The sequence below is a fragment of the Xylocopa sonorina genome, chromosome 7, assembly GCF_050948175.1.
Source record: "Xylocopa sonorina isolate GNS202 chromosome 7, iyXylSono1_principal, whole genome shotgun sequence".
Taxonomy (NCBI): domain Eukaryota; kingdom Metazoa; phylum Arthropoda; class Insecta; order Hymenoptera; family Apidae; genus Xylocopa; species Xylocopa sonorina.
In genome coordinates this window covers 4,149,922-4,177,694 of record NC_135199.1, presented here as the reverse complement: position 1 = coordinate 4,177,694, position 27,773 = coordinate 4,149,922, and the positions used below count along the sequence as shown (strand labels likewise).

The window sequence follows — 27,773 nt, the reverse complement described above, 5'->3', positions numbered from 1 at the left end:
GTTGCTTCTGTGAACGTAAGAAGACGAATGATGGCTCTCCACTAAAAAAGGGGTTCATATATCCCACGTCACGGTTCACTGACGTTCCGGTTCAATGGTTCGACCAATCAGGTGCGAGTATTTGTACATATGTATCAGCTCACGCGGAACTATGTATGTATCGAGTACATCGGGTGGTATATATATTATGTTTTTCTACTCTGTTCTCTGGATCTATTTTTTTTGTTTTCCATTAAAATATTATCTTTCTGTTTTATCTAACCTTCGAAACTTATCGAACTTTTAGTAAATTGTTAAGTTCCAATTTCGCAGTTATAGTCGATATATTATTAAGAAAGTTGTTAGTCTACAAATGAACGGTTATCGCGTACTTAAAGACATCAGTCACTCTATGAATATCGTTTCAACGTGAAATAATGACATAATGTATAAGAACAGATACGTAACGAGATCAGTGTTTCAATATTTTGAAAAATGGCTACTAATTGCCAACATTATCGAAATTGACTCTGTGGCGCAGGTAACATTTCCATAAAAGTTGGTCTGATATATTCTATGATTAGATGTTGCTATATACGTGGTAAACGTCCAATATAAAGCTGTAAGGCCTGCAAGAAACGTTACATTCGCAATACGTCGATACACGGAAATGCTTGTTGACACGTAAACTTATCTTTACATTACTACGATACCATGAAATTTACCCAATACCTTCTATTTCTGTTTGCTGTGGCAATATGTTGGGAATATTGCTCCGCTGGCTATGTAACCAAAACCAAGCAGGGTACTGTGAGTGGTAAGCAAATGACATCGAGTTCAGGTAAAAAATTCTATGGATTTAGTGGAATACCATATGCGGAACCTCCAATCAAAAACCTGAGGTTTGTAACTAAATGTCTTTCCCATCAGACAGTGTAATAGCAATGAAATAAGTCTCGTACGTAAAATTCAAGTGTTGCAAATAATTTGCAGATTCAAAAGTCCAGTTCCCAAAAACAAATGGCATGGCACTCTCGAGGCTAAAAAAGACGGTAATGAATGCATACAACTCCAAGATGGAGACGTAAGAGGAAGTGAGGATTGTTTATACCTTAACGTTTACACGCCAGAGGTACAACTGCAAACTTATACGCATCAATCTCTTTAAATAACAATTTTCGTATCGTAAAAGTCGTGGACATTTGAAAAACTTTGCATGCAACATCTCTTTAATTCAACTGTAAATTTTCATTAATTATTTACATTTCAGTTGAATCCCAAATCCCCGTTACCCGTTGTGGTGTTCATAGTTGGTGGTGCATACTTAAGAGGCAACGCAAGCATCGTTACCGCTGGTCCAGAATTCATGCTCGATAAGAAAATGGTTCTAGTTACGTTCAATTATCGATTAGGAATTTTTGGATTCCTCAGTTCCGGGAATAGCGCAGCACCTGGAAATTATGCTCTGAAGGACCAAGTGCTGGTCCTTGAATGGGTGCAGGAAAATATTCATAACTTTGGAGGTGACCCAAAGGAAGTTACCCTTTATGGCCAGGGTGCTGGCGCTGACAGTGTCGGATTGCTCGCACTCTCGGACAGGGCCAAACGTATGTACATGGTTTTATTATTTCGATATATAACGTTTGATAAATTGATCAAGCTAAACGATGGCCATTATCGACTACACAGATTTATTTAAGCGTTACGCTACGCACTCTGGAGGCGCTGTCAATCCGCACGCGTACACCAGTGACACATCTTACTATGACAAAGCAAAGGAAGTCGCGGAAAAATTCGGTTGTTCTACTTCTGATTCGAAATCGACGATCGAGTGTCTGCGAGGCATCGATGCTTCGAAGCTGGTCAAAGTTACGGACGTATTTAATGAAATTGAGAGGGCTCTAAGTACCGAATGGCGTCCCACTGTAGAGCCGTCAGGGAAAGACGCCATTTTGACGGACACTCCAGCTAATTTAATACGGAAGAATAAGTTGAAGATTTGTCCGCTCATAGCAGGGATCGTTAAAGAAATGGGTGCTGCGGCTGCATTAGGTAAGACCGTAGACGTTTAATGTTTCAAGAGAAGAGTTATTAATTTATAGTTTGATCAACTTTTATCATTATATCGAACTGTTTCTTTCAGCATTCTACAGGAATCAAAAGTTATTCGAGAAACTTAAAAATAATCATATGTATGGAATAGGAAGTATGCTCCAATTGTACGAACCGTTGAGAGGGAAAAATATAACTGAATTGACAAAAAAGATATATTACTACTACTTGACTTTAACAGTACCAGATGGCAAGAATCCAGTAAGAAATCTTTTATTACCTTGCGGTATCATTAATCGGTATAATGTCGAGAAGAGAGAAGTTCGTTTCTGATGCTCCTTTTTAATTTCAGGATTTGTACAGATATATGCTTTTCGTAAACGATTTATTCTTTTTGTATCCGCAACAACAGTTCATAGAATATTTGCAAAAAGAGAACAAGGCTCCTATATATATCACCTCGTTTAACTATCGCGGGGCTCTGAGTTACGCCATTCCTTTAAATGAAGTACTAGGGGATGATATTGTTTCCCTTGGGGATGATTTATTTTATATTTTCCCACGTACATCGAAAACAATTGGTCCACAGTACAACATAGAACGTACTAAAAATGATTACGAAATTATTGGTCTCCTAGGCGACTTAATCTTTACCTTCGTTACTGACGGGTATGGATAGTAATGTTTATTTATTTAACGATTAGTATAAGTGCAAAATTTCCTTTTTAATCTGTATGACAATCTAATAATGCGTAAAATTAATGCAAACAACATTTCTTATATTAGGAAACCTTCATCGCCCCGTTTAGGACATGACGGCAAATGGATACCATTTTCGAAAAATTCGTTCCTCCGAATTGGAAATGAATTTGACCCGTCGACGGTGCAATACAATATATCGAAAGAGTCACAATGGGAACGTTTACAATTCTGGATAAAAAATGTGCCACGATATAACTTTGCATAATAAAGAGATGCTAGAAATTCATTCCAGCATTTCGTATAAAATGTATGATTTATAAATGACTAATACAAAAATAATCTATAAGTAATAATGTTTTATCGTATACATTAAATGTGAAATATTCTATTGCGAATAAAATTTACCGTAGAAGAATGATATATTTGTACATCCTATGCAAAGTACAAACGTCTTATATATATTACTGTTTATTATTACATTAAAAAATCGTTCCATCATTAGCCTTGATAAGTCTACCACCTAATAGATTTTAGATAATACACTATGGATTTCGATTTTAAATTCAAGTAAAGTGAAACTTCGATACCTTCTGTGTTGAAGTTGTATGTAATGGAGGGTGGATAGGAATAGGGTTGTAGGATTGTAGGTTCCCTTCGTAGTCACCTCCTCGTTGGTGAACTTGGGTACTTGGTAACGTTTTCGAGAGGCCAGTTTCACCAAAACGATATCATGCTAAGGACTACGCACTAGACTTAAGTTGTATATAGTACACTTTTCGGCTGTTGAAAAATTTCCATCAATGGAATGATTGATGACAATACATTGAATTATAATGTAAATGAATTTCTTGTTATTTCTGTTGAAGTCATTCTAGGATATTTAGACTGGTGAATAAACGACTGAACAATTAACTAAAAATAATTGAACGTTTACTGAAACTCTTTAACCGATGTCCAACGGGTTGACTTAATTTTACAAGTTTTTATATTTACGCTGGTTTTTCAAATTTTGTGGAATTGAAAATATCGTCTTGTTCAAACCATCAATGAGTAAGGTCCAGAAATTATTAAGAGCGTCTCGTGACGTCAGCGTCCCCATTCGTTACGGTCGATGATGCGTCAAGTTCAGGTATGCCGGAAAGGTCTTTACTTACGGTACCGTTAGTTGAAAAAGTCTGTTGTTCCCAATTTGGTGTGTGCCATCCGTAACAGGTAAATACCACAGCATAAACTCCGTATTGACTTTATTACATCTAATAAAAAATATTCTTATAAGCTTACGTATACGCATAATACAACCTTATGACTAAACTCTGTGCAGGTATATAGTATAAGTAAGAAAGTGACAAGTAATAAACATTCCGCAAATATTACTAGCGTCCTACCTTAGTTTTACTCTCAGTGTGCGGAATGCTCAATCATGTTTATTTATATTATCATTGATACAATTATTTATAATAATTCGATTATTATAAATAATTACCAGGAAATTATTATTGGAAATCCTTATCTAATACCTTAATAATATCAGTCATTGCAAACATATTCATAACCTAATATAAATTATTATAGTATCACAATAATAAAGAATTATCTTAAAAAATACAATTCGCTAAACTCTAAGAGATCCAACGCTTCTCGAATTCCGATCTATACTCACTCTCACCCTCTGCTTCGACGGAATCTGAAACTCGCCATGTCTTCTTAGAATAATAGGCGCATTTATTCTAACCGCGGAGTAAGAAATGTGCTGAGACGTTCTCACCCTTGCGACACCACCCCTTCTCTCGTTCACGGGACTCAGCCCCATGAACTCCGCTCTGATCTTCCTCTTTTTCTCCCGGATGTAACGCTTTGCAGTTCTCCTCAAACAACGATCCGATTTGCAGAGTTGAGCCCACTTCCGTGAAACCTGTGCGGCACACAACAGAGACTCAGGGTCCAACTTGCGTAAAATCAGTTGAGACAATTCTGGCGGCAGTTCAGAAATGAAATCCACCTTGGTGGGCTGGAGCAACCCCAAAACGCGTAGGAAGGACCGGAACAACTCCATGTTGCGTTTGCCAAAGGAAAGGTCTTAGTGGTCTTCATCCAGAAAATTGGAGTTTATATACACCCTTCACGGTCGATGCACGTTCCGGCTCAACGGTTCGACCAATCAGAATCCAAGATTAATACATCAGTATTGTATATGCATTTCATGTACTTGTAATTTCTTCTGAGATAAGCTGTATGTTTTTATCTCCAAGACAAATTACGATGGGAACGTACTATTATTATTAGTTGCAGCATTATATACAGTTTCTGGTAAATTAACGACAGTTTTAATTAGCTTAAAGCATTCTATATGAATATACGTAACAATACAAAACTAAAGAGATTACTAACTGATTAAACAAGATAACTAAGTGAAAACTAAAAAGTTAATTAAAAAGGGAATTAATCTCAGTTAAAAATAAGATAGAAAAATTACTATAAAAAGAAAACTAACCGGTAATTACATTAATGCATGCATAAACTATAATAATAGAATTGCTTGTATTATTACAGTTTATGCAAATCTATTACTAATGCTTCGCTAAATATACAAGATGATGACTGAAAAAGTAAACTAAAAAAGGAATTAGCTTTAATTCAAGAGAAATAAAATCACTGTCATTTTTCTTGAATTAAGTTACTACCTTAAATTAATTTAGTCTACTTAATTACTTCTAATTAATAATTAATCTACCACTAATACTTGGCCAAGTATACTAATAAATATTTTACATCTAATACTACTACATTAAATACTTGTAAATGAGAGCAAGTCAAAAGGATATCTATTATTATACTAATTACACTCTCATACATCTATTTGGTCTTACGTTAGAATAAGGCCTTACCCTAATTCGATTCGATATCGGTCGAACTCTTGGTCCATGCGATCTTCCAAAGATAACTGCAGCCTCAAATCTGGGAACTGAAGGAACCGGAACACTCTTGCGTACCATCCCCACGTTACGTACCTTTCTAGCCACTCTGATTTCCACCACTGGTGAAATTGGTCCAAGAATCTCTTCCCTCATGCGTCTCCTTGTATGTTGCCGATAGTCCCTTGCTGACCGCCTTAATGTCCTCGTAGACCTGCAGGCGTTCAGCCACTTCCGTGAAACTTGCGCAGCACACAGCAAGGACTCAGGGTCCAACTTGCACAGTATCAACTCGGAGACCTCCGGCGGTAGTTCAGAGATGAAATCTACCTTCGATGGTTCCAGCAGTCCAACGGCGCGAAGCATAGTCCTGAAGAGCTCCATGTTAACTGTACTGATTCAAGAGCACGAATGATGGCTTAGTGAAAAATTTGGGGTATATATACCGACGGTCACGGTTGGGTGCACGTTCCGGATGAGTGACCTGGCCAATCAGGAGCGAGGATTAGTATATATGTAATTACATATGTAATATATACGATATATAGCGAGTTCATGTGTTACATATAGCGAGTATATATACGGTATATACGGTATATAGCGAGTATATATATCTTTTATATCAGTCCTGTGCGCGTGTAAAATATAATTATCATGTTTATCCCATTGTGCATAATGTATCAATATCTCAATACATAAATTTTTTATTTGTTATTTATGTTGCCTTTCGTGTTTTTTGTGCCTTGATATTTTTTATTTTACAATCCGTAAGATATATATAACTAAATTTTTGCAAGATCTGTAGCTCCCGATACTCCGAAGTCCCACAAGTATATCTACCTTTATGTTACTCACCGATTTTATTAAGACTTAGTACACTTGTAGAGTAAGTTGAAAATAGTAGATAGGAATTTTTTTTATCGGCAAACGAGTGAAATTTAGTAGGTGAAATCTATCCTTAGAGTCTGCGGTATTGAGGAATCGTTGTTACGTTACTTAATGAAATTTACATATTAGACTTCCCACGCGCGCTAGTTGTGAAAGGGTAAAACCGCCCCTAAAAGGGCGAATGGTCTTACATGTTTTAAATGTTACAGAACAAATTAGTAACCAATTTTAATGAAACGAAATCTCAATTAAAGGTCATAACACAATGAAGTTTACGTATTTTTACTTTTCTCTAATAACCAAGGCGAAGAGGTGAATTATCCCTTCAAAACACAGTTTTCTTCTTTTCACGGTGAAATAATTTTATCCACTTGTAAAATGTTCCTTATATTAAATAACGTAATTTACATGTCTGATTTTTCATGTATTCTGTTATAAAGGATAGAGCAGTCTTCGACATGCAATTTAACTACCCCTTACAATTCTTGCAATTATATAAGTAATCTACTGGAAGCATGTAGCCACTGTATCATCGTTAAACTTATGAAGAGCTTTATTTTTTTCCTGTTTTTCCTATTTATTAATTTTATAGTATATTTTTACTTTTCATATATGTGTTTTACTTTTTAATTGACTTCATGTCGATCAGTACTCTACTTCCATATGAAACACCCTAACGACTCCTTAATGCCCCCAAACTTTCAAGATCGATTTCATCCCTTAAATATGAAGCATTGCCAATAAAAAACAAAAATACATGTCTAATATTTTCAACTTCTCTGTACTACGATTCTGTACTGTACCAAGTTTCAATAAAATCGATGATTAACACAAAGGTACCTTTACTAGCCAGTAATCGAAACGTTCAAGAATCGTATCATCCCTCGAATTCTGTAATTCCAAGTTCCGTACGCACCCCAATTTGGAATGAAAAGCCGAGAAATAATTCCACCAAAAGGGAACGAACACTCGCGAATCTCGGCATGTCAAAAGAGCCGCTCTGATATATACACGTACCTACCGTCGCGTCGCGACGCAGAGGGGGGGTGAACGAGCGTCGGCGAACGATCGTCGTCGCGGTGCAAGCGTTCAGCAAGCCGGTAAAAATGAACGACGCTCGCGAGAGGCCGCGAGCATCCGCTCGAGCTAACCCGGCCAGATTGCACCGACCGAGGTTTTCGCAATCTACTCGCGCGGATGCATCATCGGTCAAGACCGCCTGTCGTTGGTCCCGGTGGAAAATAGACGGCACTCGGGTTCGCTGCGGCCAATCAGAGCCGCGTATCACCGACATCCACGCCGATGGCACATGCGCCCTTCACCCTCGGCCGGAGGCTACGCCAGCAGATGACACTGCGATTTCACCCCTGCTCGCTCACCGCTATCGCGTTCTCTCTTTCTTTCTCCGCTGCTCTCTCTGTCACCGTGTTCCCGTCCTAGTGGCTAGAGAAGCGACCACGGAAATACGTGCGATAACCACGCGGATATTCCAGCCTCTCCATCCACGTCGATACCGGTGAGTAAACCGTCAACGATAGTCCTGGTCTCGTGGCGATCCGGCGTTAGTAGAGAGAGTACAGTCGCGCACGGACACGGGTGTAACCACCGCGAGCTACGCGGAAGTCGTACGGAGCCGGCCGCCTTGGCCGACATATTGATTCGACCCGGTGCAAATTCGCCCTGTGCACGCTCGCGTACCGCACAGTCGGACGTAACGCGAACCGTTGGCTGGTCGACCGACCGGCGGACCCGATGGTTGGCTAAACTGTCGGCGAAAAAAGGAACGTCGATCGCGCGTAGTAGTAGTAGGCCTGGACCGTGGACCAGCCGCGAAGTGCGCTGCTAGTCGGTTAACGCGGCCATTACGCGAGCGGTCGAGGGCGAGCTCTCGTTGTGCGACGTAGTTGCCTCCTCGTAATTAAAGTTTGCGTAACGTGACCCGAGCCGTGAGCAATCTGCCTGTGAGCAATTGAGCTGCGCGCGGATCCGCGGACAACTAGGTAAGTAGCGAGAGGAACGTTACCGCTGGCTGGACCGGCGGTGTCTTCGTGGTTTAACCTCTTTAACCCCCGTAACGGCAGTTGCGTCATATCGGCGCAAGTTACGCGAGTCGTTTCGCGGATACGTGCTCGACGGCCACTTCTGTTCGGACGATCGACTGCACGGATCGAGAGAACGGTGAATATTTCCCAATCGAGATCGCGCGTTTCAGAAACGGTGCATAAGGCGACGCGTCCGAATCGCGAGCTTGAAATTGCTGATCGCGAAATGGCTGCTTCGCTCGGTCGCTCTGACTATTATTAGAAGAGGCCGGCGTACGCGAATCGTTGCACGCTATCGAACGTGCGCGCCGCGTTAACGCGATTCCACGAGACGTTCGAGTGGACCAGGAACGCGACGATGGAAATAGAAAGTTTTCTAAAAATCGATAGGACGAGTACGATGTCGATCGAATAGCTGGTTTGGCCCGTAAACGGGAGATTTTGTTCGGTGAAATTTCACGGAGACGATCCTTATCGCCGCTGAGAGCCGTCCTCTTCGGTCTTTTTTTTTCCTCTTAGGGCTCGAGCGAATAAGCGCGCACACTCGCGACGATGGTATTTTCGATGTGGCCCGCATGGGGCCCTTTCGTCGAATCAATACCCTTCGCAGTTCGCCAGCTAGTCACCGTTGACACGTAAATATTAATTGTACCCCTCGATAGTCGATAACGTGCAACGAACCCCCGTCCGTCGAGGAATTACGAGCTAGATCCGGTGTGATGTAAGTTCGATAATGGTAATCCGCGATAAATCGGCCCGTAATCCAATATCGAAAGTAATAAACTTAAAACGTCCGTCGGGATCGAGTACTTACCCCTGGTGAAAAAAGTGTTACGCCAGACGATCGATCAGTTTGCGAAACTCAATGCGTTTCGTTAACGATTCGCGATGTCCAATAACGTTTGCGACGTCGTGGTCAATATGCAGATTTTTGTATAAGAGTGCTGCTTTTTCTTTTTACGGTGTTGATTTTCAATGAAATCGTACAAATTTGTAGCTTTTCCTTTTTTCAACACCTTCCTGCGTGTTTTGGTGATTAGAAAGTTGTAGTTGCAGCGCAGGGGGTGTGTTCTCGAGGCGTTGTTAGTCAGTTTGCAACGTCTTGTGAAATTCTGTATGGTGAAAAAAGGAAGCATTATTATAATGATTTCTTGATCGAGGAAAATCTTTCACACCTTTTTCTTTTTCTTCTGTCTATCGACATGCAGATAGCTGCAGTGTGTTTTGCAAAGCGTGCGACTTATCATTTATACCTGTTGTTAACAAGCTCGGGAGCAATTTGAACCAACCATTGAACGCAATAATTCCAGGAAGGAAGATGATTCGTGGAATTCGAGCAATCGATACAGCTCCACTTGTCACTGCTGTGATGCATACACCTAAATGTGTCAGGAAACGTTTGTTATATAACGATATGATATCTGAGCGCCTCCTTTCACGATGCAGATCTCTGATCATAGCGGACGAAAATATTTTCCCTTACAATTTGAACCCATATTTTTTAAATAATAAAACAGATTTAATTAAATATCGCGATACGTAACGTATTCTACAAACGTTACAAACAACTCTCATCTTTTCTCTGCTAAATTTTCTAAACTCTCGATCTGTGAAATGTTTTTATTTATTTTAAACAATATATATTATCTCTATTTTTAAAATTAGACATCATCGTAATCTGTAACGAGTCAAAAACGAAGCAAACGTACGTAGGTATCATTGCTACGCTCAGAATCTTAATGAACCAATAAAACGAGGACCGGGCGAATGTCTGACGTGCCAGTAGTATAAGCACGCGTATGATCAGCCGTGGCAATCGATTCGAATGGTCACGAATTAGTCTCCCTTTGTGGATCCGCTGTGAGTTCTGACTACGAATGTTTGTTCGCGATATCAAATTCCAGTCGATCATTAATGATGTGCATACTTAATTATTTATAAATAGTCGGAAACAAATTTCAATTACGTACAATACGAATTTATACGATGAATTGAACGATTTCCTGCTTGTCATTATTCATTTGTCTCTCGTTGGGGTATTTGTTTAATGTAAAACGCAAAGGAGGCTCTCTCTGTGTGAACTAAAAATAATCGTTTAAAAATATCAATTATATTCATAGAAATATTCAATAGAAGTATGAATCGTCGTGAAAATTGTTTCAAGAATAAATGTCGATTTGCCGTAAAAATACTTGTCTTTTAGTAAGTTTAATTTTAATGAAACCTAGCTCGAATAAAAATAAACTTTATTGATCGGTACGTATATGTCTGGAAACCATCTACGGTCAACGATAGCCGAGCTTATTTATACCGTAACAGTAAAGTTGTATTCACAGGTAAGAAACTAAATCCGCGACGCGAAGTTTAACTTTAAAACGACCACGTTGCATTCGTGTACAGATGCGCGATACAAAAATGTTACATCATAATAATCTTTGCAACAAAATTATTCGTACTTATCTCATTTTAACGAGCATGTGGAATACTTCGCGATTGGGATAAAATCAACAGAATGCATTCCCTTAACGCTCATAGCAAGAGAAGTTCCAAAAAAAAGAAAAATTCGAATAATAATCGTGCCGATATGAAGGTGCGTTCCCAAACCGATATCGCGGAGAACACAGAGGCAGTCTCCCCGTAAACGTGAAGCGAACCGCGAGTAGCGAACCCCCTCCCAGAAATCGATACCAAAGCCGAGCATTCACGGTGGCTGGTCAATCTTGTAGGTAACTAGAGCGTCGACATGGGTAAGGAGAAGATCCATATAAACATAGTGGTGATCGGGCACGTCGACTCGGGTAAGTCGACCACGACCGGTCATCTGATCTACAAATGCGGCGGCATCGACAAGCGTACGATCGAGAAGTTCGAGAAGGAGGCGCAGGAGATGGGCAAGGGCTCGTTCAAGTACGCCTGGGTGTTGGACAAGCTGAAGGCCGAACGCGAGCGCGGTATCACGATCGATATCGCGTTGTGGAAGTTCGAGACCGCCAAGTACTACGTGACCATCATCGACGCGCCTGGGCATCGTGATTTTATCAAGAACATGATCACTGGGACGAGTCAGGCGGACTGTGCCGTGTTAATCGTCGCCGCTGGTATAGGTGAATTCGAGGCGGGCATCTCGAAGAACGGACAGACGCGCGAGCACGCCCTGCTCGCGTTCACGCTCGGCGTCAAGCAGCTGATCGTAGGCGTGAACAAGATGGACATGACCGACCCGCCCTACTCGGAGGCCCGTTTCGAGGAGATCAAGAAAGAGGTGTCGTCGTACATCAAGAAGATCGGCTACAACACCGCGTCGGTCGCGTTCGTCCCGATCTCTGGCTGGCACGGCGACAACATGTTGGAGCCGTCGCCTAAGACACCCTGGTACAAGGGATGGAAAGTGGAGCGTAAGGACGGTAACGCTGACGGCAAGACCTTGATCGAAGCGCTCGACGCTATCCTACCGCCGTCCAGACCCACTGACAAGGCGCTTCGTCTGCCGCTTCAGGACGTCTACAAGATCGGTGGTATCGGTACCGTACCGGTTGGACGCGTGGAGACCGGTATTTTGAAGCCAGGTACGACTCGCAACTTTTATCATTTACCGAACTATTTTATGTACGCTTGAATTTCAAGTTCCACTAAGAGAGCTTACCAATTTCGAGTAAGACGAGTGAATTGAACGAAACGTGTCAAACCGTTCCCCTAATTTCACAGGTATGCTGGTGACTTTCGCCCCGGCAGCGCTCACCACTGAAGTGAAGTCGGTCGAGATGCACCACGAGGCGTTGACGGAAGCGTTGCCTGGCGACAACGTCGGGTTCAACGTGAAGAACATCTCGGTGAAGGAGCTGAGGCGTGGCTACGTGGCGGGCGACTCAAAGAACCAGCCACCGCGAGGGGCGGCCGACTTCACCGCGCAGGTGATCGTTCTGAATCATCCTGGCCAGATCAACAACGGGTACACGCCGGTGCTCGATTGCCACACCGCTCATATCGCGTGCAAGTTCGCGGAGATCAAGGAGAAGTGCGACCGTCGTACCGGTAAGACCACCGAGGAGAACCCGAAGAGCATCAAGAGCGGGGACGCTGCGATCGTGATGCTGCAGCCCACTAAGCCGATGTGCGTCGAGGCTTTCCAGGAGTTCCCGCCGCTGGGTCGCTTCGCCGTTCGCGACATGCGTCAGACCGTCGCCGTGGGCGTAATTAAGGTACGATTTCATAACGACAACATTATATCGATAACAATGAACGTTCGTTTGTGCGTGTTTCTATGAGTATTTTACATACGCTATTCAATTTCAGCGATTCTAGTTAATTCGAAGAGTGTTTGTTTTAATCGAGAGTTTCAGCAGAAACGGTTTCTTAATTAAAGAACTGTATATATATGTATATTGATGAGGGGAGAGGTAACGATTATTTCGATCAAGTCGGAGAATATGTTTAGCGTTTTCTGTTATAAATCATTCGCCGCGCACATGCTCGGAACAATTCTGATATTTCGCCAACATTGCGAATAATTTCCTCCTACATTGTCCTTATGTATTTTTGGACCTCAAGGAAAGGTGTCGCTGCAGCGGAGAAATAGCTGTGCAACTCGTGCGAGTAGGAAAAGAACAGACGAGAACTTTTTCGCAGATATTGCACAATTTCGTGGAACATTCTTTTAGATTATAAAAATATACGAGGTGACGTTAACCCTCTCGCGTGATAGTATGAAACGCTTGGTAAATAACTGATAACGCGAAGTCAATCGCGATAAAGTGTAGCTGGAACGTGTACTTTAATTGGACACGCGTATGTGCTTCTTCAGCTCGAGGCTTATTAATCGATGATACCTTCGAGTAATCTGAACGATGCGAGCCATAAAATATCTGCAATCGAATTTCTCTCTTATACCCTTAATGTTTCAGTGAATGCCGTACGTCGGTTTTAAGCTTCGTTCAGCTCCAGACGAGACTAATATTAAATCGTTGATTGGTCCACAGAGTGTCACCTTTAAAGATACCCAGGGCAAGGTCACAAAGGCCGCCGAGAAGGCCCAGAAGAAAAAGTAACCATCAAGCTTCCTCGGAAGCTCGCAGTCCGGCTGGTGCCCCACGAGCGTCCCCGCGACGGGATCCTCCGCTAGGATGCAGTACGCCGCGGCTGCTCCATTCAACTCATACTCGACTAATAATAATAATACCAAAAGTGAAAAGATGTTGTGCTTACCCCCGTTACATTATCCGGTAGTATTGAATCCGCGCATCTATCCGAACCTGCACATTCAGTTCACCCACACCCCGCGCACGCCCCACATATGCTAGGTGGATTCTTTACGTTTTTACTTAATTCTTTATATTGACGAATATGTGTCCAATTACAGGTAAACAAAAACATTTAAAAAGGAAAAAAGGCAAAAAAAAATGAACAAAACAATACTCGGTTCCCTTGAACTCTATGTAGTTAGGTTTTTCAATTAAATATAACAACAACCATTACACATACACACACATACACCACATTACCGGACGGGATGATGTAGCGTGATCACAGCTTAATTGCGCAAGAAACGAAACACGAGGCAGCGGCTGGACCACGACTCCACAGATTCATCACGCGATCCAACTGGTACACTCTTCCACGGTGAGTTTGCGGGAGAAACGAGAAGAGAAGACATCGTGCAGCCCACACACATAGACACGTACACGCCCAGGCACGCATATATACACGTATACACGTACATCGTGATCAAACGCGAAGCTCGAATCCCAGATGGAGAACTCGATACCACGAGATTCATATTGGACACACAACGACCCAGCCCGGCTGCTGCCTCGCATCCCCGACTTTTTAATCGATTTCTTTTCGAAGGATTCATCGAAGGCTGATTTGTTCGAAGACTTGGTTGCCTCGCTGCGAATAATTTTATTACTTGTATAAGAAATGTATTTAACTCTAGTTAGGGAACATTAGACTGTGCTCCCACCCCTTTCCGCGACTCCGAGTAAACTTACTCCCGTTCGAGGAACCGCTGCATACCCGATGAACGAGAGCGAGTTTCACTTGCGAGTTGCCTGTGTTAATCTCGGTACCCCTAATAGACGCGTTCTACAATTGTTTTGACCCTTAGCCAGTATTATGTTGATGTAATAAAAAAAAAAAATTTTAATTGCGTCCGTTTCTTACACCCTCCTAAAACTTCAAATGTTCTCCGCGAAGTAATCGCATATTAACAGTTCTCTCGATTTTAACTCGAATGTCAACACCAGACTAAAGGATAGAGTAGATCAGTTGAATGATTCCTTTCCTTTTCCCAAAATAATCTGACCAGATCCTTGTGAGTATTCTAAAGGAGTTATACGGGACTCTCGCTGCCTTGATCTTTGATTTATTGATTGAAAAATTGAAAAATATCAGTGGATACTTCTTCTTAGTAATAAATTCTCTTGTCTTGGTATGATGATAATATAGATGCTGGTAATAGACTTATGAAATAAGGAAATCGTGGAAAAAGAAATCGAAACGTCGAAAGACCGCTATGGTAAATATAATTTATTCCGCATAAATTCTTCGTTAATGTTACAACTAAACGTGGTATGTACAAATATATATTTAATGCAATGATCTTACAAGAATTTAGTGTAATGCAGGTCTTGGTCAGTCTTTAATTGCTGAGGCCCGTTTGTCAGGGCGTCGAGCAGACGCGATCTTCTATACGATCGAACGTGACACAGAATTATCCGCAAAAAAAAGGGAGATAAAAGGGGGAGAAAAATAAACCACATTCTTCGTACATACAGGACGATCACGTAACTTGGAATTCGTAAATGAAAACATGTAGGCACTTCTGTCGGCTACCTTAAGCTTCGAAAAACTAAATTTCGCCGGCTGTTCGAACATGTTGCGGGCGTAGGAGCCGACGTTCTCACGCGGAAGTAGGTCGATTGCTTCACGAACATAGATACACCAATAAATTTTAATACTAATTACGCTGATTGACATAGCTTGGAGCTCGATACTGTTGCAACCTCTTTTGTCCACCTCACGACAACACATTTGTCCAGCCGAAGAATGGAGAAAAATACGAAGCACAGAACAAGACGAACGTATAATGAAATAAAGGTCGAAGAAAAGGTGTAAGAAAAAAATAGACGAGGGAGGAGGGAAATAAAGGAGGAACGGGATTCGACTGCGACGATATCGACGAAGAAAAAGAAAAAGAATACACACCGAAGCTAAAGCAACCCAAGGGGCTTGAAAGCCCTAATACTCTATCTCTACCTGCGACATCTCTATTGTCGCTCATCCTCTCGAACCTCGTAAATGCTAAGACAACCCACAGCCTCGGTAAATATACAAAAGAAAGAAGAAAAACCATCCTCGACACCTCCGCTCTTCGCAAAACGCTGAACACGTTAAACACCAGTGTTCCTCGGATAATTAAACAGCTAAAGAACCAGAAAGAAAATGATATTGCGTTCATCGTGCGACGAACAAACGAATCGTTCCTTCCAAGAAGAATCGATCGGTTACCAGCTACGAAACTTCGTATCGATCGTGTTCGTCTCGGGATCTGTATCGTCGCCCTGCATTCTCGCCCGCCAAGGGACAGTGTCCGTGCGTGTGTAACGCCATCTTCCTAATATGTGTGTGAATCTATAATGCACGAGTCCAAGGCGCACACACTATTGGAACGAGCGAGACAGGACATCGAGTCACATTCAGGTACGACTCCGCGCCATTTTATGTCTGTTGCTGATGCGTGGGGCTGTGATGGTGCGACCACGCTGGCGGACTCGACTGATTGAAGTTGACCGATATCGTGACAGGATGCAGAACCGTGTCAGGGCCTGTGTCCGAGATGCAGGTCAGGTGTGGCCTCAACAGGGATGCTTCGACGGTCAGTGGTACGTAGAAAGCGCCACCGTCGTGCAGAGCGAAAATAGGTACGCCGTGAGACGAGGATGGTTTCTCCGAGGTGATGGCCGGTGGTGGGCTGGATTTTATCCTCTCCGCGGAGAACCTTTGCTTGATGGAGCTCTTGAACTTGTAGTTGGAAGGCTTGCAGGTGGTGGTCGACGGGGTGCTGTGCGAATGGTTGCTGTGGTTGCTGTCGTCGCTGGCGATCGCCGGTGGTGGGATAATCGTTGGACGCAATGGACGCTCAGGATCGCCGAAAGAGCTCACGCCTGAGCTGGAACCGTGATCCGAATGACTGGCCGGCTGACATATCGTAGGAATGTTGGTGTGAGCGTAGCTGGTGCCGTTCGCGACGCCGTTTGTCGTCGGCATCTCGGGGTGAGGAAAGCCTAACCTGTCGCCTGTAAGCGTACATTACGAAATGACGCAGGAATAACACCGCGACGCGCATAGCGTGCATCTCCTATCTCCTAGCGTATCAATGTTATACAACTACTTTCACTGTTTCAAACACTTCCTTAGAAGAGAAATAATCAGCTTTATCTATCGTCGGCTCTTGATAACTTCTACTTACTGGTAGCTAGAATCTTCTCGCAATGTTGCTGCAAATGATTGATCAACTGAACACATAAAGAGTCCCTGGCGAAGAAACCCTCCACCTCGACGAGGAAGTGCATGGTCTCGCTGAGGCACTCTTGGAAACCCAGCCTGTAGTGTTCGGCAGCAGTGGACGCTACAGTCGAGTGGGAGACGCTGTCCACGCTGTCCTCAGGGTGCGTGTGCATCGTTGTCACGGCTGGGTGTTTCGATTCTGAAAAACGCACAGGAAATTGTACAAATCAATTCACGAATGAAACATATGCTAGCGGCATACATCCGCTATACTTTTGCCATACATAGGTGTAATTTTCAAATCTTTGTATGCACCGATGTATCCAAGTGTTTTATGCTTTGATCGGATCGGTACCTTGTCGAAGACCTTGCAGATGCTTCATGTGGCGAATAGCCATTTCAATGATCTCGGTCTTCTCTACTCTTCCTCGGCCTTTCTTCAAGTACTCAGCTGGGATGAGTCTGCTCAAATCGGCCAGGCAATTGTTCATACGATCTCTTCTCCGTTTCTCAATGATCCTATGAGACATTGGATCTTGCTGCAACAGAGAAACGTTTTAATTGTTTACGCGTGATCGCTAATGGTTGATTATTAGTATATTATCGTCCCATTAAACATTTTAACGTCTTATTAGCGGGTGATGTTAAATTTGCGTTTGAAAAATTTCCGTATTATACAAAGTAAACTGTCTTCTGTAAATCACAGTTCCGACTGTACCACTGTACGTTCATTAGTCATCGTTTTACACCTTCGTAACACAAGCTTCGCACTTTTTATCTATCATCCACCGTCTCCAAATGTTTACCGACGTTTAACCGCGCATTAAAACATTTGATAGATCGAAAGCTTTCTCTCGTTGCGAAACGAAATGACACGACCGTTCCGACCGCGAGAAGGTCGAGTTTCTCCTCGGAAAGAAAAAAGATTAAGCCAAAACTGCGCGATAATTCAATTCGGGAAAACTTCGATGAGAGAAATGACGCACGAACATCGAATCCACCAAACAGGAAAAAAAAGAGTCACCTCTTTATTCAAACATCGCCTCTTCCTCAGTGGGGGCGAGTGCGCAACCGCATCGATGTGGCTGTTCGTCGGGTAGTACTGCATGTTCAAAATGTTGTCCATGCTATGCGTCACCATCGTGCACCAAAAAGTAGAAACGCGCGAAACGAAGCGAGGGTGACACGAAAAGTACACTTCTTCCTCTTCTAAATGTCACTATCTGAACAACTCCTTCGAATCGTACCTTAATAAAACAGAATCTCGCGGCGGCCCAATAAAAACCCCGACGAAACTATATTTTAGGTCCGAGAATATTCACGCCAGTGGTAACACCGTTCAAACGTTTCCTTGAATCGTTTGCTATATTGTTCCCTTTCGACGACGTCACCATTCGAAATTTATATGCACTCCAAAAAAGAAATGTCCTATTTCACGGTCAGTGTCTATAGTGGAGTAGCGAATAGCGATACGTTCAATACAAAAGCGTGCATGTTGAAAATCGCGAACGGAACACGGTGATGCTTTGAATAATCTTCCAAAAATAGAACCGGTGATACTGTAGATATAGTAAAAGATTGTACGACAGAGAACAAACAGATTTCGTACGATGTCGCAAAAACACCGACACCAATGATACGTTGTGCGTGCTCCGATATGGCACGACTACGACTGCGACCCACGGCCGGCGGCGCTTACGTTTCTTTAACGAGGAGGGAGATGTCGCTCGACGATGACGCCGACTCTATCACGTGTTGGAAACGCGATGCACAACGCCCAACACGTGAGGAAACACGTTTCGTGCGAGGAAGCCTGCCCAAGAGGTCTCTTCCCCGGCACTTTTCCGCCACCCTGTAACTCGCGATGCGCATGTTCTCGAGCGAGGCGTCGTAATCGCTAACGCGGGAAAAAAATCGACAATTCGCGAATCATGCAACGGAGTGCATGTTTCTTTTTTTTTTCTGCCGAAGAGCACGCACCCTACCGCCTTGAACCAGATATTCGAACCGACCGCGGTTAGCCATGCACGTGACGCGATACAATATGCTGGACGATGCGCAGCCTTTCTCTACGCCTGGCCAAAACTGGAAATCCCGATAACCCTCCCCGGACCTCAGCAATCACTATCTTAGAGAGAGATTCTTCTATTTAATAACACAATCAGTCTCTTAATCGGTTACAATTCCTGAGTACTCTGACGCACTGTGTCACTGCACGGTTGGATCCAAGGGAAACCCCATTGGCGGTGGGGATGACGCGCAAGCGTTGTGGCAGAGGGTTGTTCGTTGCAACCCTATTGCATCTTGTTAGATCATTCGATACAATACGGGATGTTGCGACAAAAATGACCAAGTTACGCCTTCTAAACGTATTTACCCCTTTCTCCATCGCGAACCACCCGAATTACGTCATAGTGATTTAACAGTACAAACTCGTAAGCTCTCACGAATCCTTGCAGAAATGGAATATGGCGTCGAATAATGTACAATTGAAAATAAACCATACGGATTAAAAAGAGAAGCATTCAAATTGCATGCAACTTGAAACGAAAAGACGTCCAATTGCGACTTAGTTTCGCAAATTCGAGGATCGCAGTTATACAATTTTTATGTTGTATCAGTGGCGAAACAAAAAGGCTGCTGACGGCTGCGATACAAGGATGTGCAACAAGTGGAAACTGGGTAAGGAACGTTGTCACGTCGTCGAGTGCCTCGGTACAGCGAACTGTAATCAAGAACTGCTCGTTGACCCCCGACTTCGAAGATTCTACTTGTTCGACGAGACGCGGGCAAAACAGCGAACCGGGAAAGCAAGTCGGATCGCGAAAAATCGCTCGCGAACCGCATTAACGGGGTCGAGTTATCAGCAATCCAGATGTAACCGGACCGAGGGGACTTTGCGGCTGACATGGTAATCCCTGTTGCGACCAGGGTTTATCGCTCCGCGAACGCTTGACCCCTTGCTGTTTTTCACGCGATAAACCGGGCAGCACCGGATCTAGCAGCCTCGCCACGGAAATAACAAACAAAAACTGTTAATATCGCGCAACGTGTCTGCATTTATGTTTATAATATCCTACAACGAAAGATCGATTCGGTTGTGCACTTTATCTCCTGATCGATGACCGTTTCGGACGTGCATAGAAGCACGCTGCGAGCTAACGTCGATAGTTCGCCGTTGGATGTGTCACTCGTTCGATGCTCGATGGTACAGTTTGCGTACGTACTACTTGTTCCTATCATTTTCGCTTTTCAAAAATAATTTTTTTTTTTCATTTGTTTTCTATTTTTACAACGATACTGTTGACCTTTCTAAAGTTCATATAATACGAATTCAGTGCGAGTCTCTCCCTACTACCCACGGTTCTGCGTGCGATAGATGGGGCAAGTAGAATAGGTCATAAGAGTCCGGCAGACGCAGGTGAGTACGGTCAACTCGACGTTCACTGAAATTTCATTTCGTTAAACGGGAATACTAGCAGAAATACGAGTATCCAACGAAGTGTTTTAGAATATCGTTTATTGTATGTCATCGAATTTAATTAAAACATTTGGAGAGAATTGTAATCGAAAATTGATTAGAGAGAACGGAAGAAAAAACATGGCTCTTAAGGCACGAGTGTTGTTCGAATGTTAAACAGATGGAAAGGAGAAAACAAGTAGGCACGTGTCATTGATTTTAAGAAACTATTGCGAAACATGTTTTTCACGTTACTAGTACCAGGAAAGTCTGCTTCCCATTAAGACCTTACGTTGCGTCGTAGAAAATATTAGAAGCCTTGGCTGTAAAACAAGAACTACGCATCGAGCTACTGAAGAATAAGTATGTGGTTGGCTGAATAGGTGTACAATTTTTAGAGATCTTAGTACGTCCTATACGTTTTGTATCGATGAAACGTACGAGACTTGCACAATATATTTTTGTTTTAATCGAACGAACGTCATCGTACATAATTTTCACGAAATTTCTGTATAAAAGTGCTCCAAGTAATGAAATATCGATAAAAAAAGAAATGAGTATGTGGATATCATTATAATACATACTTTATCTCCAAGTTCATTTACGTCACGAGTAAGAGGCATATGCTCGAATTTAATTTTACGTAGACCAGCTAAAAAAATTCTGATTAGCATGAAATTTCCAGGAAACGTTCTAGTTTTTTTTTTAATAAAAAAGATTTGTTTTCATTTCTTAGTAGCTGTTATCTGTATCGTCCATATATTCGAACTTAAGCGAGGGTAGTGTGACGAACGTAAAGAATACGAGTAACGCGTATGAATAGTTTGTCTGTTCAAGAAAAATTCAATTTTATCGTCAGACTGTAATACCTCAAGTATACGCTGCAAGTTTGATTCGCTCGCCATCTTCGATGCGACCAGGTGTCCCGTTTCGCACAAGCCGCCCAATTCTAAAATACCGTCTGCGCCCGATGTCCCTACTTGACGAATGATCACGTTGACTGCAAAAGGTACGTTTATGGGAACAAACATGTGACCGACGTTGATTACGAACAATGCCTTGTGAATGAACACGTGCTGTTTTTAGCAACCCTGACGCAACCGGCCACGAATTATTTCTGTCACGGACACGTATCACAATTCTCCTCCGTGAATACGGAAATTTCGTGGCTCTTAATTAGCGTCGAATTATACAGATAAATAAGCGGAACTATGACGCGCGATTAGATAGCAGCGATCTTCCAATGAACCAAACTACCCTGATTGTGCATCGCACGATTCGTACCTCGTGGTTTGATTCGACCCAAGCGTAGCCTGCGTTCTCTGCTCGATACAAATATTAATAACAATGTATACGCTCCAAGTATACGTTCGCAAACGAAAAATCATTGCGGTATAAATAGGCTCAATATACGCAGATAAACTTGATTTAGTAGACTTTACGGTATAGATAAGGTTGTATTAAAGTCCAAGCTGGTCAGTATTATTTTCCAGAATCGAATCTGCATCGCACCGGTCCACAATGCGATTAACCTCCGATCGGCTATCGAGGAAGCTCCGTTATCGACGTTGTTAATGGCACCGCGCGAAGTCCAAGATGATATCCCATAACGGCGCACTTGCGTCCCATTCGCAGAAAGCTCATAACAATTGTTACGTCTACGTCAAGCCCTCGTGACGCTCCGTGTTCGCTGGTAATAAAACGCCAACGAAACACGTGACAAGAGAAAACGGATTCCCCCTTTCATATCTGGACGGGGGCCGATGTAGGGGGCACTGTACGCGGAAAAAAAGATGGGAAGTGACGTTTCGCGGGCGTGATTCAGCGGCAGATACGCGCCTCAAACGATCAACAAAGTATCCATCTACGTACCGAGCAACTGCTGTCTATTAATGAACAGTGAATCATCAATTCACGCGATGCATTGGAACGGCGGTAAACGTCGCGGTGCTTGGTCGTTTGAAAATTAAAATAAATGCAAAGGCGGCAATAGAGGAGGTGTTCGAAATTTATACTCCGAGGATCACCGAGCAAAGCATTAAACGTAAGATCACTGCAAGCACATAAACCTGGTTTTAGTGCTTCTGTAAGCCCTGCGCGGAGCTTTTCTGAAATACGACTGGAGAAAATCACAATGAGCTATTACACATCCAGACATATCCAGAAGCGCTGCTCTTCGACGACTATTTAGCGACCTATCTACTCGCGCAAAATTAAAATTGTATAATGAGCGATAAATGTCATTCGAGTTATTGTTTCGGCACTCGTGCAGTCTTTACTGTCTTGTACATAACGATAGCGAAACGATTACAGCGATATTTGAGTCAATTTTGATGACAATAAATTGAAAACCTCTTACAAAAGACTATAACTTGGACAAGTGTTGATAAGCGAAAACGTTAAACAAGCGCCCTTGTTGAGCTGAAAATCTCACAACACAGTTATCCTTAAAACAGTTTGACTTAGGAAAAGAAGTCTTTAATGCGACGAATGAAATTGTTTGGATGAATTTTTCCTGACTTCCTTTATGTTTGAATGACGTGTGATAAAAATGAAATATTATTAAGTGCACCCAGTTTAAGAACCTCCGCGTTAGACGATTATTTCCAGAATTGGCAGTGCTACTTAAGTAACATGCAGAATTCAACTAATCGCGAACTAGATGGCATCACGTGCGAGGCGAATCAGCGACATGCAACGTGCGACACGTGCAAGCGTCAAATGAAGAGAGGAGATAATGCGTATCTCTACGTGTAAGTTGAATCACACGGGGATCGCGTTCGCTCCAGCTAAGAAATAATTCGTCCGCCGTTCTATTCCGATACAATACCACGACCCTTCAATTCGACCGGCTATATCCAGCGCGAAACTATGGAATTACACGATACGTAAGGTTACACTGCGGTAATCACGCTTATGTTCTCAGTTGGCACGGTCTATTATGTGATCTATAACCGTCGGCCGACGCACTCTGCATATACGCGATCGTTTTATTCAATCGCCGTTACCCTATTTTTAGAAATAATACCAGCCGCTGCTCCGCGCTTCGCTTTCAGTAGAAATAAATCATAAATGTGAAACCTAAAATTGACCAGGGTCAATATCGAGCTAGCAATGAAGAAAAGCGAAGAAATTGGGAAACGATACCTTCATCATCGCACTCGAAGATCAATTCGAAGGAATTACAATAATATAAATGGAATGCAACAGCGCTCGTCAACTTTTTATTTTTAACTCGATCTCGTTTCCGATTAAATAGGAATTTCCCGTGGCAATCGTTTTAAATTGCAAGTAAAACTCGAAGCTTCGGCTATTTCTCGTACGAAACACGTAAGCCTTGTAAAGTCGTTGGTAATTCCGTCACGGCTATACCTTCGTCGACGCGAGGGAGGTCTCTGCTCTTCCATCGCATGAATAAGTTGGTGCGTATCGTTTCTACGCCATTGTGAACATTATCTGGGTCACCGATAATCACGCTTTCGTGAACGTTTTTTCACGGTGTCTAACGTCGAGCGATTATCCGACGAGCGGTTTCACGAGCGATGGATCGTGTTTTTTCAATCCAACCGCACGACTTCTAACAAGAGCAAACGCGATGAGTAACGCGTCGCGGGGCATTACAAACGAGCCTCTTTGGATATTCACCGGCAAACTGCATGTACTGCAGGTACAGAGTCCCAGAAAGCTGCGAGCGGTGCGTGACTCGAATAATCTCGTTTGTCACGTGCAAATCAGGCGACGAAACGGAGGAGCCAATAAGAGAGTGCTAATCGTTTATGGAAAAGACGGAGAACGGTAGGTGTGGTGTGTGTTCGACTTCAGAAGGCCTTAACTGTTGATGACTGTACCAAATGAATCATAGTTCTCCCTCGAACGCTTCTCCATAATTCATTGCTCCAAAAACTAATATGCTTTCAAGAATTTCTTCTCGCGAAACAACTCTGCCGATCTCCTCGAAAACCCGTTTCTCGCATTTCGTCGCGCGTTTCGCTTCTATTCAAGTCGAGCTGTATAAGATTTAATTTATACGAACGGAATTATAACTCGCGCGTTCAGTTTTTTCTTATTGTTTAAATAAACTGTCGCCTCGAAAGCATGAAAATTAAATTAGTAGCTAAGAATTAATACCGTTGCATCCCGATTGCGTACGCACGAAGGAATTCGATACTCCAGACGGTATAAAAAGTTGTGGCAAACTTCAAACCTTTTTCTTCGCCGTGGAAAAAACGGCGCAGGACGCTTAAAAAACCTGGCGTCGATCAAAAATAGATACCTATACCCGTTGGCAAACATTTACCTGCCAGTATGTCAACACGAATCCTTCGAAATATCGTCCTCGCGTTTAACACAAATATCACTGCAGTTTCGGTTAAAATGTCTCGAGCAAAGCGGAACTCGATTTAGATTGGAGCGGAGTAGCGAACGCCCGATCCAAGCGAGCCTCCTGTCTGACTCTTGTACCTATTCCACTGACGAGCATCGCGCTCGCGTCTAGCGCACTCAAAACTTCAAAAAGTAAGAAATTCACTAAGATTGCTTTCACTAAATAACGATATTTAATAGTGTTTGTAAAAAATGAATAAAATACGTACCCGTTTAATAGTAAAAATTTCATTTTCTCGAATGGAAAGTATTAATAGTTGGACAAGGACCGAGATTGGTATGGCTCGGTTTAACGAAAACGATACAGCGGTAACGATAAATAGCCACGCTGTTTGGTCTAATCGTGGAGGCCTTAATCGAGAATACAGCCACGCGTCGGGATTCGTTATTGGCCCCTGGCAACATCCGATGACGTAGAGGCTGTATCGAGACCCTGACTCATTGCCGGAGCCATGACCGAGAATCCAGTCAGGTATTTCCCCGCGTGAATCGTCAGGGTGGCGTGAAAATCACGTCCCTCCCGGCGGGCACATCCGCGATACGTCGTGCGTGTCCCGCAAAAGCGAAAAAAGGATCGTGTGTAAACGATACTTCTGAGAATTTCCGCGAACAGCCTCGCGTTCGTCCGGTTCCTGAGAAGGTTGCAGGCGATTTCTTCTGGCTCGAGCTAACGCGGCAGACGTTCGATCGCTACAAGGAAAACGGTAATGCTCGGAACGTCCCGCAAGTGCCGCGAGATAAGATAAGCGATTCGATCGAACTCTTGCTGCACTTTAATCTAGCGGTGAAGAACCGTTCTAATCGTTCATCGATTGTCGAACGCAACAGAGGCAGCGATTCGTGCGTAAACATAGAGAGGGGAATTACGAAAATTTTGGTTAGGATTATATAATCGAATGGTATTTCCAAGTGTTTCCAGAAGGATAAAAACCACGCCGAGGTCGAACACCTAGAATCTATTAGATAAGGGACCGTTATGGAAAAGTACCGACCACGGTGGAGCACGGAGTTAAGAAACAGCCCACCCTTTTTTTGTTTTATCTATTTTATCGTGATTCGACCACTGGTGGTGTGCGCGTGCAGGTCTAAAAATGTATAGTGGCCTGAAAAACAAGCTCTCGTGATTAATCGGCTGGTAGTTAGCTCGAAACTGAAAACAATGGAAAACTACGTACGTAAATTGTTCTAGAACCCGAGTAGTATCTACATTCCACGGCACGGTATTAATCGTCGTGTTTATTATAAATTTCTGGACGGTTTATCTAACGATCGTTCAATTGCGAACAGGAGGGACAAAACGTGTCAAAAACATAGCCCAGGGAAGAAGTCTGGGATGATATCGTAACAAAATTCAAGGGGACTAGATAAAGTACGACGTCGGCTGGCCTTGCATCTACTTGTAAAATAGAGATTTACATATTGGGTAACCTTGCTGACAAATCCAGCGATGAATCCAACTCGATACACGATTCTCTTTATATCCTTTTCATCGTACAAATTCCCATTGTTTTCATAATTGGTACAAGATTTCTATGAAAAGCATTCGCAAGTATTGAAATTCTCTAACTATTCGAACATTTCAGTCCGATAATTTATTCTGTACTAAAAAAAGCACTGATTCGTACCACTTCGTAACACTTGGTACAAGTATTAGTAGGTGTGCAACACAGGAACGTTACTGCGAGAAACAGCTTACGTTTCACCGAGGGATCAGCTCGAAGGAATTGTCATACATTCGGAATATCGTATCTTTACGATTCTTCTTAATCTAGCGTACGGTCTGCAAAAGCAAAGCGCATTATCACACCGCGAAAAACACTGTATCAGTACTTTAGAGATTACACGTTATTTCTTCATAAAACAACAAAATAACTAGAATGGTAGGTACTCGATTTTGAAAACGTTCGATGTTTTCGACGATCGATCCTCGATAGATCGAGCAGGATTACGCGATACTGTGGAACAACGGCGGTTACGTAAAGGTAGATAAAGAGAGCCGGAGATTTTCACCTGAGCTTTGGCCTGACAACCTCGATTGGCAGTAGTCGCGACTTCGGTGATATAGAGAGGCGCCTGATTCTGCGCTGATCCGTAGAACCGAGTCAAGGATAGGCGAGACGCAGCCGCCGCGAACGGGACGCGAAGCAAATTATTTTTAAGCCGGCGTGTCTCCACGAAAATAAGCGTGAGCTTATGTTACCAATCGGATCGGCCCTTTCGCAACTGCCCGTCCGATTTTAGCGGGAACCGCGTTTCCATCGGCGCTCGCGAGTGTAACTCGCTAAACGAAATTTGAATCGCGATATTCCGCGAACCGCTTCGCTCCAATCGAAATATTTTTCCTAAACGCCCTCAAACGACTAAACGCTAGACTTAAATTAAAGCCATTAAAGATCCCTCGTGCAGATCTTCCACGAATTCTCCAAGAATTTTCCTCATCCGGGTAAAATCCATCGCGTTTCAACCAACTTTCACGTAACACGATCTCCGTTGGTCGCGATCGAATTGATTTTCGTGGTGCGTCGAACTGCTTCGAGGGACCGCCGCGTCGCGTCGGTTCGAACGCGCGATACGCGACCAGGAATTGGAAAGTGTGGCGATGCTGAAAATTACGGGGTCACTGAATCCCCCTGGTATTCTTGAAATTCGAATATAAATCGCGGATTAACATAAACGCGCAGCCTAGCGATGAAAGCAGGCCACTCGAAGCGGGGAACTTTCGTGTCGGCGGCGCGTATGCGAATACCGAAAGCGACGCTTCTTCGTGCGCCGCGAATCGATACAGGCCGGAATCGGACGCTCGATAATCGACGAGGGGAGCAGCGTTCATTTGCAAGCTGAACTCGACTG

General features: G+C 43.0%; 4 protein-coding genes across 8 annotated transcripts in view; 2 read left to right on the top strand and 2 right to left on the bottom strand.

The window, feature by feature from the left end:
• The first annotated feature begins 638 nt into the window (after positions 1-638).
• Positions 639-3,132, top strand: LOC143425445 (juvenile hormone esterase-like). The gene is made up of 7 exons (XM_076898227.1): positions 639-881; positions 973-1,111; positions 1,250-1,586; positions 1,669-2,031; positions 2,123-2,292; positions 2,384-2,700; positions 2,818-3,132. The coding sequence occupies exons 1-7, from the start codon at positions 694-696 to the stop codon at positions 2,996-2,998; spliced, it is 1,695 nt and encodes a 564-aa protein (XP_076754342.1). The 5' UTR covers positions 639-693; the 3' UTR covers positions 2,999-3,132.
• Positions 3,133-4,226: 1,094 nt separating this feature from the next.
• Positions 4,227-4,886, bottom strand: LOC143425685 (uncharacterized). The gene is made up of 3 exons (XM_076898686.1): positions 4,733-4,886; positions 4,394-4,645; positions 4,227-4,286 (listed from the first exon to the last, which is right to left on the bottom strand). Exons 1-3 carry the CDS (start codon positions 4,784-4,786, stop codon positions 4,227-4,229), a joined length of 366 nt encoding a protein of 121 aa, XP_076754801.1. The 5' UTR covers positions 4,787-4,886.
• Positions 4,887-7,892: 3,006 nt separating this feature from the next.
• On the top strand, positions 7,893-13,984 carry Ef-1a-f1 (translation elongation factor eEF-1 alpha chain). 2 transcript variants are annotated; one of them, XM_076898229.1, is made up of 4 exons: positions 7,893-8,049; positions 11,302-12,141; positions 12,281-12,774; positions 13,552-13,984. In XM_076898229.1, the coding sequence occupies exons 2-4, from the start codon at positions 11,319-11,321 to the stop codon at positions 13,618-13,620; spliced, it is 1,386 nt and encodes a 461-aa protein (XP_076754344.1). In that variant the 5' UTR covers positions 7,893-8,049; positions 11,302-11,318; the 3' UTR covers positions 13,621-13,984. The 2 variants fall into 2 exon arrangements, with proteins under 2 accessions (XP_076754344.1, XP_076754345.1); XM_076898230.1 differs by lacking the exon at positions 7,893-8,049 and adding an exon at positions 8,289-8,533.
• Positions 13,985-15,085: 1,101 nt separating this feature from the next.
• The window catches only part of Cwo (transcription factor cwo), a 377,930-nt gene continuing 365,242 nt past the window's right edge, over positions 15,086-27,773 (bottom strand). For 2 of the 4 annotated variants that reach the window (XM_076898233.1, XM_076898232.1), the window contains 3 exons: positions 17,436-17,619; positions 17,043-17,279; positions 15,086-16,869 (listed from right to left, as the gene is read on the bottom strand). In XM_076898233.1, the coding sequence (XP_076754348.1) occupies positions 16,292-16,869; positions 17,043-17,279; positions 17,436-17,619 (999 nt within the window). In that variant the 3' untranslated portion in view covers positions 15,086-16,291. Of the gene's footprint in view, positions 16,870-17,042; positions 17,280-17,435; positions 17,620-18,104; positions 18,418-27,773 lie in introns of those variants that run through there. The other 2 variants (XM_076898236.1, XM_076898234.1) reach the window with 2 other exon arrangements.